Source organism: Lagopus muta, chromosome 1, assembly GCF_023343835.1.
Source record: "Lagopus muta isolate bLagMut1 chromosome 1, bLagMut1 primary, whole genome shotgun sequence".
In the NCBI taxonomy this organism is placed as follows: domain Eukaryota; kingdom Metazoa; phylum Chordata; class Aves; order Galliformes; family Phasianidae; genus Lagopus; species Lagopus muta.
The window spans coordinates 65,379,181-65,395,084 of NC_064433.1; the positions used below are offsets into that span (position 1 = coordinate 65,379,181).

General features: G+C 38.8%; 1 protein-coding gene across 17 annotated transcripts in view; it reads left to right on the top strand.

Moving 5' to 3' along the window:
* The window catches only part of SOX5 (SRY-box transcription factor 5), a 637,312-nt gene that overhangs the window by 572,082 nt on the left and 49,326 nt on the right, over positions 1–15,904 (top strand). For 16 of the 17 annotated variants that reach the window (XM_048933367.1, XM_048933363.1, XM_048933368.1 and 13 more), the window contains one exon: positions 5,974–6,120. In XM_048933367.1, coding sequence (XP_048789324.1) covers positions 5,974–6,120 — 147 coding nt within the window. The remainder of the gene's footprint in view (positions 1–5,973; positions 6,121–15,904) is intronic. The other variant, XM_048933359.1, reaches the window with a different exon arrangement.

Below are 15,904 nucleotides of genomic sequence, written 5' to 3' on the forward strand. Positions count from 1 at the left end.
TAATTTGCTCAGTCTTAACGTTCAAATATTTATTGTTCTTTCATGATTCATGATTTGCTTACCTCTCTTCCTTCCCTAGACTAAGTGGCGAGCATGGTTAGAATGGAAGCTTTCAGAAGTTGACTGGTTAATGTGGCCTCAGAGAAGAACAGTTAAGCTTTTCAACATTTAGTACATCTTCTTTAGTCCCTGTCTGGTTCACAGGTTTTGGGCAAATTCATCCAGCTTGCTATTTTTCGTCCGGTGAATGAAGGAAAAGCTAGTTCAGGCAGGGTCCTCTACCATTAAGGGTCTGTATCAGACGGGTGCACACCTCAGCACTGTGAGCCAGGGCAATTTCTTATAGGGAGTGGATATGGTAAAGATATTCAGTAGGTAGAACAATAGTAATTATCCAACTCTATTCAGGATTCTAATGAAGAAAAAAATAAAAACAGAACAAGTTCATTTCAGGATCTCAAGTTACATTGTCATAAGGTGAAAATACTCCAATGTAAAAGCTACATCAAGCACTGAACTGAGTAAAATCTACTTCACAGTGTTTTTTGGTGGGTTACATTTTAAAGCAGCATATTAGATTTGTGTTTCTATGTCATCTCTGTTTTCTGAAAATCTCCCAGTTGATGCAAAAAAAATGAGATTTAAAGCTTTTGCCAAAGTCTTGAACATACAAATTAGTGTGTTCCTTTGAAATGTTGAACTGAGAATCTTCGAAGGAAACTCAGACACAGAAAAGATGAGAATTTGGCATTTGTACCTTTTAGTTATATAATGAAGAGAGAGATGAAGAACTTTTTTTTATAGATCCAAAAATAATTGCTACTGACCATTGCTGAGGAGAGCTTTAATTCTAAATTTCTATAGTTATCTTTTTTCTACATTGCTTCTACTTTTAAAAATCTTACCGTAGGATATGTGTCAATTGCTCAAGTGAATTCTTCTTCTAATTCCTTATGACCTTTTTTAATTAAAGAAAAATCAACAGAAATAAAACAAAACTGAACAGATCCAAAATTAATTCTTTCTGCCATAATCAAACACTTTGCATGCCTTATATAAGCACAAAATTTAAGGTGAGGAAAATTAAATTAGTGCATTCTGAATGAGAGAATCTCAATTTATACCATTTTTTTCCCTGAGATTATGCAAAAATCAAAGCCATCAGGGCTGTGAAGTCAAAACAGGGCCATTCATGTGTATATTTTTAATGATAGGTCTTAGAATGACACAGAAATTGAAGTAGTGGATCAGTCAACAGTTCAAATATTTAAGCACAGTGGTTTGTAAATTCATCACTGTGCTAACTCCACTGAGGAATTAGTTTATATCATAAACAAACTCACAGTAACCAATTTGATTTCAAGTATCACCTGTCTTTCTCTCTCTCTCTCTCTCTCTCTCCCTTTTTTAATATCAGCTCTTAATCTCTAGTGTTCACTAATAAAAATATTTTAATAAGAGATAATACAGTAAACTAAATGTCTATAGGTGCTTGAATCAGCTATCTCTGTCTGTGTAATTGCTAACACTTTGTTCAACCCTTTTTAAAATTGCTATTAAATCTCATTCTCATTTTCTGTATTAATAGAACAAGAATTCATTTTTAGTGTAACCTCAAAGCAGTAATGAGCATTGTTAACATGTAACAACAATGCCCAAGGGGAAAGTTTTCAAAGCCGGTCTAACCTTAAGGCTTTTGCTATTGATGTACTACAGAGTCATCAAGCCAAGAGCTGTTAGAGCTAGTCCATTTGGAGAGTTCGGCTGAATATTTCTGTTTAATATATTGGAAAAAATATAAATGGTTTTGGTGGTGACCTAGGGAGAATAGGAAATTTTTGTTTAATAGCTGAAGAGCAGAGGGGCAATTTATAAAAATAACTGTACCTCCTGCTCATTGTAAAGTGTATCTTATCATGCTTTTGTTCTGATGATTTTGCTTCCATACAGATTTTCATAAGAGGTTAATGAGAAAACATTAACAAGGCATGCAATATTACATATGGGCAGGGGAGCCGAAGCATAGTTATGTAGTTATAAGCAAACAATAGATGTTACTTTTTAATTGCTTTTTCAGAAACCCAGTTCTGCCTCCTTGAAGACATATTATCTATCTTATTAAAAGCAGACTATAATCCTTGTTTATGTAGAGTAGGGGAAAAAAAAAAAAAAGTTGTCTAAAGCTATAGTGCTTCATTGATTTCAGCTAGTTTCAGCTAAATACCTCAGTAACAGCGAACCAGTCAACAGCCTACAGTTTGCAAGTCCTGTATGAATTGTAGTGGAGCAAAATGACTCCTTCAATGCTGGAATTTGAGACTGGGTCTTTAGGTTAGCTGTAGGTTGTGTAAGTGGTTTGAGGAGGTCCTCTTTGGTGTACATTTGGAGAGGTTCGAGAACATTGTATTACAGCAGTGATATGCAATAACTTCATTTCACTTTTTGCAATCTTGGTTTTGTTACTGTGAAAAATAGATGGATATATTTTAGGCAATGCTCAGGTACTTTAAGAGAGACTGATTCCTACACTGTTGAAATCCTGATGGTGAGGTAGAAATGCTCTTTTGTTTCAGTTTGATTTGTTTGTGAAATGAATGCACAGATTCTTGTCACTTAGCTGTCTTGATTCACAGCGTTTGGTCACACCAGTGCACTTTCCTTGGGTATAAGTTAAAGGTCATCATGTCCTATAGCAGTTAACTAGTAGCAGAGAAGTTCAATAATGTCAAAGCTCAAAAATATTGACAGTTTAAGAAATGTACCGCATGTTATATGTTTCTGTCTTTTCTTTTTTTTAATGGTTGGAGCAATTCTAATGTTAAATAGAAATCAGACCATTAGAGCTTTGTAAGATAGATGTCTTTTTGATTCAGAGCTGGGCCTGATGTTGCTTTTCAGTAGAATAGTTGCTTTGTGTACTAGGAAGGGACTTCATAAGAGGTTACTCTAACAAGAGACCTTTTATAAGGTTTTATTTAATGTTTTTTTTTAATTTTCTAAATCAATTAAATAGAGGTGAGATGTTGAACCTGATAGCAGGAGGACTAAGTTTGCAAAAAGCATGAATGAAGGCTTTATAGGTTTTCTTCCAAGTCTCTTTCCAAATTACTCCATTCAACTCTTGTAAGAAAATCTGTCTTGAGGAATGTTCCCTTAACTGAGTATATGAAGTGATTTGAATTTCCATATATTCCACTTATCTCCTAAAAAGATAGTTTTTGTCCTGGACTGTTGCACAGGGAAATCCATCCCTCATCCCTATTCAGTCATCATCTTGTTTGTAAATGTTGTCAAAAAGGTGATTGATGGCGGTACTGGAAGGAGGAGCAACGTATTTCTCAGTGAGCTCTGGTGTTAGATGGTACTCTTGTTGTTAAGAGTCTTACTATGTTATGCAACTATTTCATGTGACTTAGTTCTAATTACTCATTTTCTGGACCTCATATGAAGGCTGAAAGCTACTTGGGATAGATATTTTCTTTATTTTTTGAAAATTCTGCCCCAGAGGCTTGCAGAAATTTCTGGGAGACTGTTCTCAATAGGTATGGCCCTGTATGACCTATCAGTGTTGGTTCAAGGTCTCAAAATGTCTGAACTAATGTTGTTGGTTTTACTTCTATTTCCATGCTACACTTATTGTCCGATACCTAATTTATAGATTCTCGACAAACTCGAACCTTTTCTGCTCAGTAGTCATTCTAATTTCTTTTATCTTTTCTTTTTTTCCATAGTTGCCTCAATTTGTTTTGTCAACTCATGAATAGGGAGCAAAACAAAGGCAAAATCTTGATCTACTCTATCCTGACCAGAGTCTGATTATATTGAGATATTCCCAAGACATGCACCCTATTTCTTAAACAACTGTTGCCCTTCTGATATATTAATTTGTACGTATCGCTGAGTTGATTTTCCTTGAACTGCCTGCTGCAGATCTCCTCTGGTTCGCACAAACCCTTGTTCCTTTCTCCCTGTTGTATTTATTCTTCTTTTGAAAGAATGAATGGATATGAACATCCACTGATAAATACATGCATTTGAATCTGTGACTGATTTGTGGCTGGATTGTTTTTGATGACTTTTATCTGTAGTTGATTTGCATCTATTTGGCTCTGGCTGGCTGAGGGTAACATGGAATAAATGAATAAATAAATTTGAGGAAGAGGCAGGGAGAGAACAGATGAATGAAGGGTGATATGGGAGGAGAGTGAGACTAAGCAGAGAGATGGATAAATGGTGATTAAGAAGTAAGAAAAATAGGGAACAAGCAGTGATCAGAGTAGAAGAAGAGATTCAAAGGATTCAAAACTGAAAGGAATAGGAAGTCTGAAAAGAATAGAATGAGTGAAAAATAAGTAAGAACTTGGTGCCTGATTACACTTACCGGAGTAGAAATGAGATGCTATTAATTGCGTGAAAGGGTTAAGATTGTTTACCAGTGAAGAGAAGAGTTTGTACAGGAAACCATGGAACAAAGTCCAGAGCAGAGATGATGTACATGCATTACTCATTTCTTCTCCGCTGAGTTGTCCTAGCCTTGGAACAGTAAATCTTCCTCATTTGATCGAGTTAAGTCTTTGCTACAGGACCTACATACTCTGAACTGACATGAGCAGTGTTTCTTTACCTTTTGCACAGTTCTATGTGGAATACTCCCATTAAGCTTATTACACTGAATCCTCATTTTCAAACTTGCTGGGATTGGTTAGTGTTCCACTGTGTCCTCCATTCTGACCTTCATTCTTTTATCAGCATATGCAATTAATTAAAAAACAACAGCAGAACAACTAAGCAGCACAAACAAGACTGTTTTAGACTAGACATATTGAAGATCTTAACATTTTTCAAGTCCACTTCCATGTTCCTGCATGTTATCTCTTGACACATTGTATCTCAGAAGCTCTGTTAGCACCTGCAGGCAGAGTGCACCACTGCTCAGTGTTGCACATTACAGGTGTACTGCCCAGTACCAATAATACATAGCATGAGTCATTGAGTCTGAGGACTCAAGGTCTTTGCAGTTACATTACCTGCTCTCTCAGGTATCCAACTTCTATTTGGCTTCATGTGAATTTCTTGCTATTCACAAAGCATCAACAATTGCTGCCCACTGTGTTTTATTTTCTCCACTTTTTACTGAGAAGTCAACAAAGCTTCCAGGCATTGCCTGTTGTCTCTCTGCTTTTGACCACTGAGAAACTTTTAATGTAGAGCTTAACTTTAAACAGGTGACTGTGTTTGTAATTATTCACATGCTAATATTCAAGTGGAGTGCCTCACTGGTTTGGTTTTAAGGGAGTAAAACGTTACCATTCCATATATATTTTCCATTTTCCACTAAAAGAGTTCTTAATCTTGACTGGAGCTTCCAATTGCTAATTGACAGCATGTAACCAACAGTATTTTTATATTTATATGTATTGGTGCTCCAGGACCCATCTGAGAGGACTTTTACAATAAATGCAGAACAAAATTTTGTCATTCCCAGCCCCTAACACGTTATAGCCTATGCATACAAGACAATCACAGAAATAAATGTAAAGAAATGTAAAATGGTAGCACAGTGACTGACATATTAAACATGGTGTGAATTTCACACCATGAAAATAATGCATATTATTGTTGGAGATGCTGTCACAGCTGAGGCCTCTCAGGAAAGTAAGGATTGCCCAGTGGTTCAGGCAAGGCACGAAGGTTAGCTTTTGTTACTTGTTTTGAAACCCTGCACACACGTGAAAGCTGGGACACTTCTCATAGTGATGTCTGTCATTCATTCCCTGAGGAATGAATTACAAAATTTGAGATAACGATTCTTGACTTGGAATATGCCAGTATGCCAAATAAAAAAAATAGCCATCAGAATGTAAAGATAAAGTCTACAGTAGGAGAAGTTTTTGGAAAATGACTTATTGATTATTTTTTTTCTCTCTCTTTCTTTGTCTCTTTTTGTGTGCATGTTTGTTTTTGTTTTTACAGCAGTTGTATGCTGCCCAACTTGCTGCAATGCAAGTATCTCCAGGAGGCAAGATACCTGGCATATCCCAGGGTAACCTCGGTGCTGCTGTATCGCCTACCAGCATCCACACAGACAAGAGCACAAACAGCCCTCCACCCAAAAGCAAGGTACTGTACCAGGCCCTGTGGCATAGTGTTCCGGGCAGTATTGAGACTTGCATGTACATTTTTTTCTGATTGTTCTCTGTGTGTCTCTCAGCTTTATTTTCATGATGCCTGTGTGAAATAAGAGAATAGCCTTAGTGAGTTCCCTTGCAGTACCCTAGCTATCACATTGTGATTCCCTCCATCTTCAGTAATGGATAGTGTACAGGGTGACAGGCCTCCTGTGCCAGCACACAACAGCCATTTCCTTTCAGGACTCCAAACTACAGTCAGATCAGCAATTTAGAAACCAGTAGGGTATCTCAAAGGTAGTCAGATCCTGTCCTGGGGCCCACTGGGAGTTTATGGAAGAATAAGTCTCTGAGGTAGTGTGTGTTATGTTGCAGACTAAGCTGAGATCTGCTTAGACAGCAAAGGGGTCTGATGAATAGTCTTAGCCATAGCTGGGCAATCAGGTCTGCACTCATTTAAGAGGTCGAGTTAGCAGCTTGCAGTCACAACTGCATAACGCTGACAGTGCTTAGCCAGTTTTGTAGTTATAAAAAAACACTACATGCAAGGGAAGACATGCTCAGCATACACCTCAGCTAAGCAAAAGTAACCAGTCAAAACTGAATGGCACTTGTTAGTTATTGCAAAATAGTTAGGAAGAATTTAGCTTAGGAACGCAGGGAAGAAGCACTCTCATTTGGATGACAGCAAGAGCTTGATAAAATTTGTCCTTTCAATTTTTTACTGTCCTCTAGCACACTGTCCATGTCCTTTATCATGTCAGGAAAGATTCCTTGAATTGACAATAGTGTCTTGTTTTTTATACCCTAACAGTAAAGTAGCCCAGATTAAAAATAACCAGACAATTGCATAATACCATTGTCAGCTCAGTGAGTCCAAGGATAAAGTAGATGGTGTGGAACCAGGGGCTGTTGTGTTAAATAAATCAGTCTTTAGGTCAACATTTCTTCCTTTGCTCCTCTGTAGAGACTTTCTGGATTCCCGAAGTTTATCCTTGGCTTGGCCTTTTATGTTCTGTAGAGCTGGGATCACAAAGCCATACAGTGCCTGATGGTCCTTTTTTTCCCGAATGTTGTGTCTATGGTTAACAAGATTTTTGTGCATTTCACGTGGGTTTTTGTGTGTGGCTAGTGGCTTGCTAGACCCACTGCACTTAACATCCCTGTGTTGATTTTGGATCTTGTGTGCATGCAGGACTTCTGGTGAGATCTAAGGGGACACAGTATTTATTTTGTGGCAATTGTGGAATTTTAAAGCCTTCTGTATCTAAGGTTAACGTCAAGCACAACCGTCTTGCTGGCAGCTGTCAAGATCAGCTATGTTCTCTCTTGTGTTTTATTGCTTTCTCGTACTCCTAGGTGTCCCAGTGCCTTTGGCTTGCAGTCTTGTAGGACACAAACAAAACTTACTTGCAGATTGCTGAAAAAAAAAGAGTGGGCCACGAGGAAAGGAAGGGGGCTCCAAAAGGCTGTAAAATTGTGCAGCGTGAGCCCTGTGATGCATGCTGTTTTCAATCTGCTGTGTGCCAGTTGGAGGCTCAGAGAGAGAGCGAGAGAAAGAGAAAGGATAATGCTGAGAAATGATAGAGTGGCTGTGACCTCCAAGCTCAGCCTGGAAATCCAAGACATTGATTTCACTTAGCATTCCTGCTGAGAAATCCGGCGGAGTTCAGTTGTAATAAAAGAACAAGATTCTGTTCTAATGGTAATGGCGTATGACAGACATACCACTTTGTCTGTCCTCAGCACCAGAGAGAGGAGAATTGGAGAAAGGTCACCTGACCCGCCTGTGGTGTTGTGCGAATGCTGTACTGAGCTTTGAACTCCAGCCTAGAAGCACAATTATTTATAATACTAAATGATAAAGGAACCTTTATAAAGCCTACAATAATTAGAATAAAGCTTATACAATAGTGCCATGGCCTGGCTCAGAAAACACGCTGGCAAATCCCTCATAGTGGCAGAAACTGAAGCTTATATGTTGAAACTAAACACCTCTGTGTCTTTGTGGGTCTTCCTTGGCTTTTGCAGAGCATGTTAGTATTTAACATTTTCATAAACATAATGTTTGTTCTTATTTTTTTATTAATATATTTTTTTAATCTGTTACCAGGCCATATCTGTCTGTTTAACAGCCTTTTTTTTTTTAATTAACGCCAGCATCGACTTGGTTCACAAAGTAAGTTCGTGGTGGTCTTTTTCACTGTTACGGCATGTCAGACCTCCACAATGAACAGTTAATGCTTTAGACAAGCTCTCATTAGATGCTGTTTGCTGAATCTTTATTTTCAGCCCGCAGTTTACACTGGCGCAGCATTGAAAATACACTCAAGTGTTTGGAGACAAGGAGACAGCCTTACCTGAGAGTGTGTCAAGCTCCTGGCAAACATCTAGGTCACTCTGAAAAGCTGTGTTTTTTCCCTCTTGAATAGTGTTAAAGTTAGTATGCTGCTCTTTGCAAGGATTCTTCAAAGTCGGCTTCAGCAGCAGATGGAACAACTGCTGGCTCTAGAAATGCTGAGAAGCATCAGAGGGAGTTTGCCAAGGATCATCCTTTAAATCTAGTAAGACTTGAACACATCCCCAAAACTCCTTTAAGATCTTGGCAACTCCCATTTTGGCAAACCTTTTATCAGCAGCCCTCACCAGTGTTTGAACACTATGCTGGGCAGGCTAACCTGGTGTCTTCTCTTCTCTCACCCGCCTTTCGACAGATGTGACCTGGAATAGTCAAATTCACTTCCTAGGTTTCTGTACTGTAACTTTTAGGAAACCATAAAGCAGAGAGATGCCATTATGCCGTGCTGTACACATTCTGTCAAGTTTTGGTTAGGAAACTGAACTGGTGTCGTACATTCTTCCAAGAAGAAATCTCCGTGCCAGAAAAATTGATTTAAGAAACAGAGCTGTGGACTCCATCCAAAAGAAAATGCGTGTGTCTTGCGGAAATGGATTTTAACACAGCTTCTTCTTGAGCAGTTTTAAAAACAGCCGGTATGCTAATCATACCATTCAAATTTACCAAGGCCTCCTCCACAACCCATTTGAAAAGCAACTATCTTTTAAGTTTGCCAAATTGTGCTGGATTTCCAAAGTCTGTCTTAAGCACATTTTGCCTTTGATCCTGTAAATGCTTGCATGCTGCTCAGCTTGGGTGTTTGAGGTGGTTGCACGCTCACAAATAAGTAGGAGATGACAGACAAAGGTGAAGATAATGACTAGGCAGGATAACTTAACCAACCCATATTGTGATGAACTTCAAGCCTCTTGCTTGAACAGAAGTACCCAAGGTGGGAGGAGGGGAGGCACTGTTATAGTAAATAAGTTTATCTGAGCAGTGACCCTTACCATGGTACCTGGATCATCGCCTAACAATTGCCATCTTCACTGAAATCAGGTGAGGTACATCATGCTCTTGAATAAGAAGAGCAACATTACTCTCACTTGTAAACAGCCAGGGCCCTGTTCAGTCCTACTCATTTTTTTATGTTGCAGGTATAAATATAGCATCCTAGTGCCTATGCGATGTACTGTCCTAGCCCTTTCCATGTAGCCTCTCAAGTACAGTATTTCAGGAGTGAATTTTCAGTGTAGCTCATAAATGTAGCTAAATGATTCCCAGTACTTCATAGAGCACAGTGCACTGTCTGTAGCATCTGCTGAAAAAAGGAGCACTTCAGTGTGAAATGCGACAGGAGAGAATTCCTGGGCAAATTCCTTTTAACCTCGTTATGACCTCAACCGTAACCTTACTCACAGTTGTGTCTCCATCAGTGGCAACAACACATGGATTGTCCAAATCAATTTTTTTGTTCTTTTCAAATACTTCTGGCAGTGATGCTACTATTTGCTCAGCAGTAGCACCTGGGAGTTGTGACAAGGAAAGGAAATGGGTTTCAGTCAAGCCAGAAACAGCACTACGCAGTTGGATATACACAGTCAGATTCTACTCAGCTGCAATATCCAGACAAATATCAGTATGAATAATTAATTGAAGATGATTTATTGTCATATTATTTTATATAAATAAACACTGGATTGAAAAGTTTTCATGTCACCTGTAGTCAGCGGTAGAATCTCATTTGAAAGACTTGGAGCTTGTCTCTATACCACAGGACAGATTGGCTCTAAAATGTCCAGAGATTCTCTAGGGGAAGTTCTTCCAATTTGAGGAATATCTTGTGACATTTTCTGCCACATGCATCAGCTGTGTCTCGCATCCTTCTTGTAGTGTAGGAAGGACAGAAAGGGATGAGCAGCATGTTTGCTCATTTCTTACCAGTCAAGGCAAGCCTGGATGTAAAACTTCAGCTGAGTCACTGTTGATTTGATTACCAGCTATAGGTCACTCTGAAAGTAATGCCTCCTAGTTCACTTCTGTGGAAATTAAAACAGATACAAAGAGCACATTACCATTATTTGATAGAGCAAAATAGTGTGAAAACACTGTATGTCAACATAGTCACCACCATTAACTATGTATTTTCACCAGTGATGAAAAGGAGTCTGCATGCCTTGCTTGTAAAAGTCTGTCTGGCCATCCAGAATGTAGCTTGTCTTTCATGTTGTTGTCATGTTGTTGTCATGTTGTCTGGAGAAGAGGAGGCTCAGAGGAGACCTTATAACACTCTACAACTTCCTGAAGGGAGGTTGTGGTGAAGAGGGATTTGGCCTCTTCGCCCAGGCAATGAGCAGGACCCGAGGAAATGGCCGCAAGTTGTACCAGAGGAGGTTTAGGTTAGACATAAAGAAGAACTTTTTCTCTCAGAGAGTGGTCAGGCACTGGAATGGCTGCCCAGGGAGGTGGTGGAGTCACAGTCCCTGGCAGTGTTTAAGAGGCATCTGGGTGAGGAGCCACGAGATATGGGTTGGTGCTTGTGGTAGCAATGGTGATGGGAGGACGGTTGGACTAGATGATCTTGCAGATCCTTTCCAACCTTGCAATTCTATGATTCTGTGATTCATCACTGCTGAAGCACATCAGCCATCATCCACTGTTTGATTCCCATAAACATTCAGCAAGCATTGAAGAATGTCAGTGGGTGCCATTTTTTTTCTGCATGAAGGAATTCAGTGCCACACTTCTGCTTCATACACATTTCCATGTCAGACACCACTTTGTCAGACTGCCCCTCTCCTGCCATCTGTTACACGGCAACAATATGTAGCAGAACATTGGTGGGAAGGTCCAACCTGTACTGCCATACCACTAACATCCACCTCTGACACTTCATACACTTCATGTATAAAATACATAAAACAGGAGGCATTATACATTTGATACCAGGGACGAAAAAAAAGGATAGGAGCCCTTGGATATGAGAATTTTAATTCAAATACACTGTAGACGGTGTTATTAGGAAAAAATAAGTAAGCTGTAGGGAGCTGTTTGGGGATTTTCTTGTCCTAGTCCAAATTGGGGGATGAGACTGTACTTTCCAGTTTGAGTAGAAAATCTCTTGACTCAGAATAAGAATACAAAGGAAAAAAAAGGTATCTGAAGGGAGGGAGAAGGAAAACAGCCATAAAACTGCCTAGTAATAAAAACACTCATCTGGATGATATTTCTGATTCTACTTCAAACAAATTGTTGACTTGAACTTCATTTTAGCTGACTATCCTAAGCCCTGTCAGCTGAGTATATTTCTCTCTTTTGTATGATAGCACAGAATTTGAAAATTTGTCCTAGGGAGATGTTGGAGAAAAGAATTAGGCTCCATTATGTACATGGTAAGTTGCATCAGCTTGCTTGACACATCAAGCTATGGCTATTGCACAAGGCTAGCTGATAAGTAGACACACAGCTTTCTTGTATCCTCACATTTCCCAGTCCTGATCACATTATTTTTCATGATGTTGCAAAAAAGTATTCAATTTCAGCTCTGGAAATAATAGCTACATTACTGTTAAAATGCAGAAGGATAACCGTGTTTGCTTTTTGTAACATTTCCCTTTGTTTAGTATTACCAAATATTTTTGGAGACATGAACTAGATGTTCTGCTATGAAGAGGACAACTGTATCTTTATAAGGACAGTTGATCATTGCTGTGGACAGGTGATCAAATGGTGTCGCTTCCTGTGTTAGATGGGGCTAAACTCTTTTTCTTGTCTGCAAACGGGTTCAAAAATAAGATCCTGTCTGAAACTTCTCCTTTGCACCTTGCATACTGTTGGCAATTACTGTCCTCTATCAGTTGAAGAGCTCAGTAGCTGCTGAATGCTTATCTAAGCAGCAGGAAATTAAGGCATTTTTATTTTCAGTAAAAGGAGTACTGGGGTATTTTAGTGTGAAGAACAAAGTTCTTGTTAAAGTTTGTAAGAGGCATTGTTCCTGCTACAACATGGAGGTTACGTAAACAAAAGGTTTATCTGGCAGATTTGCAAGGCACTTGTGTTTCTGAGAACTCCTGGGCTGTTCATAATTCTTTCTATGCTCTTGATTAAAAATAAAAATCTCCTTGTAAGTCAATCTATTAAGCTTTTCTGCGCAAGAATAGCAGTCAGCACTAAAATATTATGTATCGCTACATTTGAAACATTATTCAGTGCTTGTATTTCTCAATCCCCTTGTCAGTCCATCCAACAGGTTAGAAGTAGCTGTAAGATAATTAAGGAAAACATTATCATGGATGCAGCAGTGTATAGGGAGCTGGAAACTGAGACCTCATCTGCATTATCTGTGCTATGCTACTTGTTGCTGTGCTGTTTGTTTAACATCAGTGTCCATTCTTAATGGAGAGCTTTGTAGCCAAATATCTCTTTACCTGGAAGCCTTTTTCTTTTGCTGCTATGCTTTTAATCCCATACAAATAAGATGTAGAATTGATGACAGAATCTTTAAGACTATTCTCGTCTTTGCTCTCCTTCCTGTATATGATGTTCAGGCATAGAAACAATGACTTTAAACCATTTGCCAGAGCACAATGAAGTGATGTGTGTTAATGGAACTTCTTAAGATGCTCTTCTAAAATAGTAAGTGCGTTCCAAACAGTAAGAACAGCGTTAATAGTGGTATCTAAAAAGCAGCAGCAGCAACAGTAGAGACTTGCGCAGAATTCTCTCCGCATCCCACACCCCCTACTTCCCTAAAAATAAATACATGGAGGGGCTTCTAGGATGCTTTTTTAGATTAACTCTCCACAGCTATATTTCCTGATACTATGTCTCTCTGGCAGGAGCCTGTTTCTCAAGTTGAGTTGGTAGAAAATCAGCCCTCACTCGGGCTCAGTTGGTGTTTTTTGTAAGGAAAACTCAGAAGAAAACATAATGAAGAGAAAAGGGGTGGAGGGGGGGAGAAACACGCTCTGAAATCTGCACTTAGAAAACAAAGGCAAGTTACATGAATTAAGCAATACCACAGCATTTCTCTAAGAGATCTTCAGAAATCAGATGGGGAGCAACAAAGATGTAAAGCAAAGTGGTAATGACAAATCTGCAATGTGTGCTTCTTACTAATTCATTACTGTTCTTTCCTGCTAATGCCTTCCTTTACTTGCTGTAAATAAAGTGGAAAGGTGGGAGTATAGGGCAGGTAGATTTTTTCTTTTATGGTTAAATGATCCACAACAGTGGCTTAATGCTGAAGATATAGCTATTGTACTGTGCACTGTTACTTTCAGTCCAGTTCAATTTCAGAATCCTTCAGCATTCAGCAGAGCTGGGACATAATATTTGGTTCCAGATCTTTGTCTTATTCTGGAAATCAGCATTGTCTTCTGCGAAAGCTGTATGGCAGTTCTGCCCATCCTAGAAAAGAATACTTGAGTGAGAAAGAGCAGTATTTTGTGAGGCTGAGGGGCTCCCAAACAAATATCATACATTTGAGTTTTTTTAATGCCACCAGGTTAGCTGTTGCATGGATGTTCATGGTTGGTCATGCCATCTCAAGAATAGCAGTAAAAGTGTTTAAGGAAAGTGTGGAACATGGAGTTGCATAACGAAAAAAGGAAAAGTTAGATTTTTCTGGCTGCAGTGTTTTTGTTGAACATCCTCACCTTTTGGTAGCTGGAAAATATTTAAAACAGATTATTCCTGCTGTGGAAGGGGTACTAACCTTGAGGAGAAATATGTGAAGTTCATCTTGGGAGGTAGCATTTGTTATTAATTTGAATTCTAATACGATCAGTCTAGCTGCTTCTGGAAGCTGCTTGCTTTGTCTGCAGAAGAGTCATTTGCTTCCATGTTAAGTACTAAATTTGAAATTAATTCCTCTTTACATATTCAGGCAGAATGCAATTCAAGCTAGGCATTAAAGAAATACATTTTCTGATACTCCTATACCCGGTGTTGAATGATTACCATAGCTCTACAGCTATTTTTTTTAGGCTGAAACATGTTAATCTGTAATCCCTGATAGCAATGGATAGTTGAATAGAAGCAACGCTAGCAGCAGAGTAGAGGAGTCCATTTTATTTTCAGAGGCAGTTTATTATGGGTTAGTATTAGCTCTGGAGTGGTATGAAGTGCTTGGCAAATATTTCAGTGAAGCTTCTGAGAACAACGTGTTTGTTCTACAAAGTTCATTTTGACTTGTTTAGTGTTAAATGAAATGGTGGGGAAAAGGGTTTCAGAGAAACTGTGTGCAAATCAGCAATTTGGAACGTACTCATTTCTCAGAGCAGTGTAACTACATGTTGTGACTTTATAACAGGTAGTTTCCTTGAAGTCCTAGCTCCTGGAGTCGTATGAATAAAAAGCTTCAGGCTATCATGGGTGAAACTTAATCTATCTCAGAGGCTTCAAGAGTACCAAATAAAACATTATCTTTGAGTTATTATTTGAATCAAGTGGCATTCATTTGCAGTCCAAAGTCATAGAAGACCTTCATGCTGGCAATTCTACTGACTCATAATCATTTCTCAGCAAAATTACACTTTCTACCATAGTATCTCCTGGTAAAAATGCTTTAGTAGTATCCAGAGAGAACATCTGAGAACATCCAAGGAACATTAGAGGCAGGCAAACTGAGGCAGCAAATACTGTGGTTTTTGAGGTAATTTGGTATAAGCTAATATATGAAACAGTTAAAATATTTTGATCTCAATCATGTGTTTTTATTCACTAATGATGCCAAATGACAAATTCAAATGTGTACTTTTAGTACTAATGATGAGTTTAGTTTCTGTTCATTTCATTTCGGTTGCTACATTTTTCCCTGCTGCTTTCAAAGGAAAGATAGGCTAATGCCATGACGGGCATATGTGGAAAAAATAAATTATTAAGAAAAAAAGTCCTTGATAAAAGGTTGCTCAATGTCTTGACATGCTGAGTATATGAGAGAAAGACCTTGTCACTTAGGAGACCGCTGCAGAGAAGGCTTTCCAATTTCCAATCATGATGCTACAGAAAGAATATACCTTGGAGTGTCTCATTAAGTGATTAGTGCTTCTTAAACTTTTTTGAGTGGATGTGCCAGCACCTGCTAGTACATTTAAAATAAGAGGCCATTTCTAAGAGCTAAGTGTGTGTGGAGATGTAACACATGGATTTGTATGGGCTTTCAACTGACATGCTAGGCAGTGACATGTCACGTCATGAATCAGCCACATCGTGTTACAGGATTTCAGGCTAACAGAACACAACAGGAGTTATGCAGTGACAAACACAACTCAATGTGACATATCCACAGGAAAACTGGCACAAAAAGCTTCTTAAAGTTGAGTTTCAGGGGTACATTTATTCCTCCAAAATGCTCCAGAGAAAACTGTGAGGCACTGTAGCAGAAAAGGGAGGCATACAGTGACAGAATTACTGAGGTCGTTTTAATTCAGTGTCC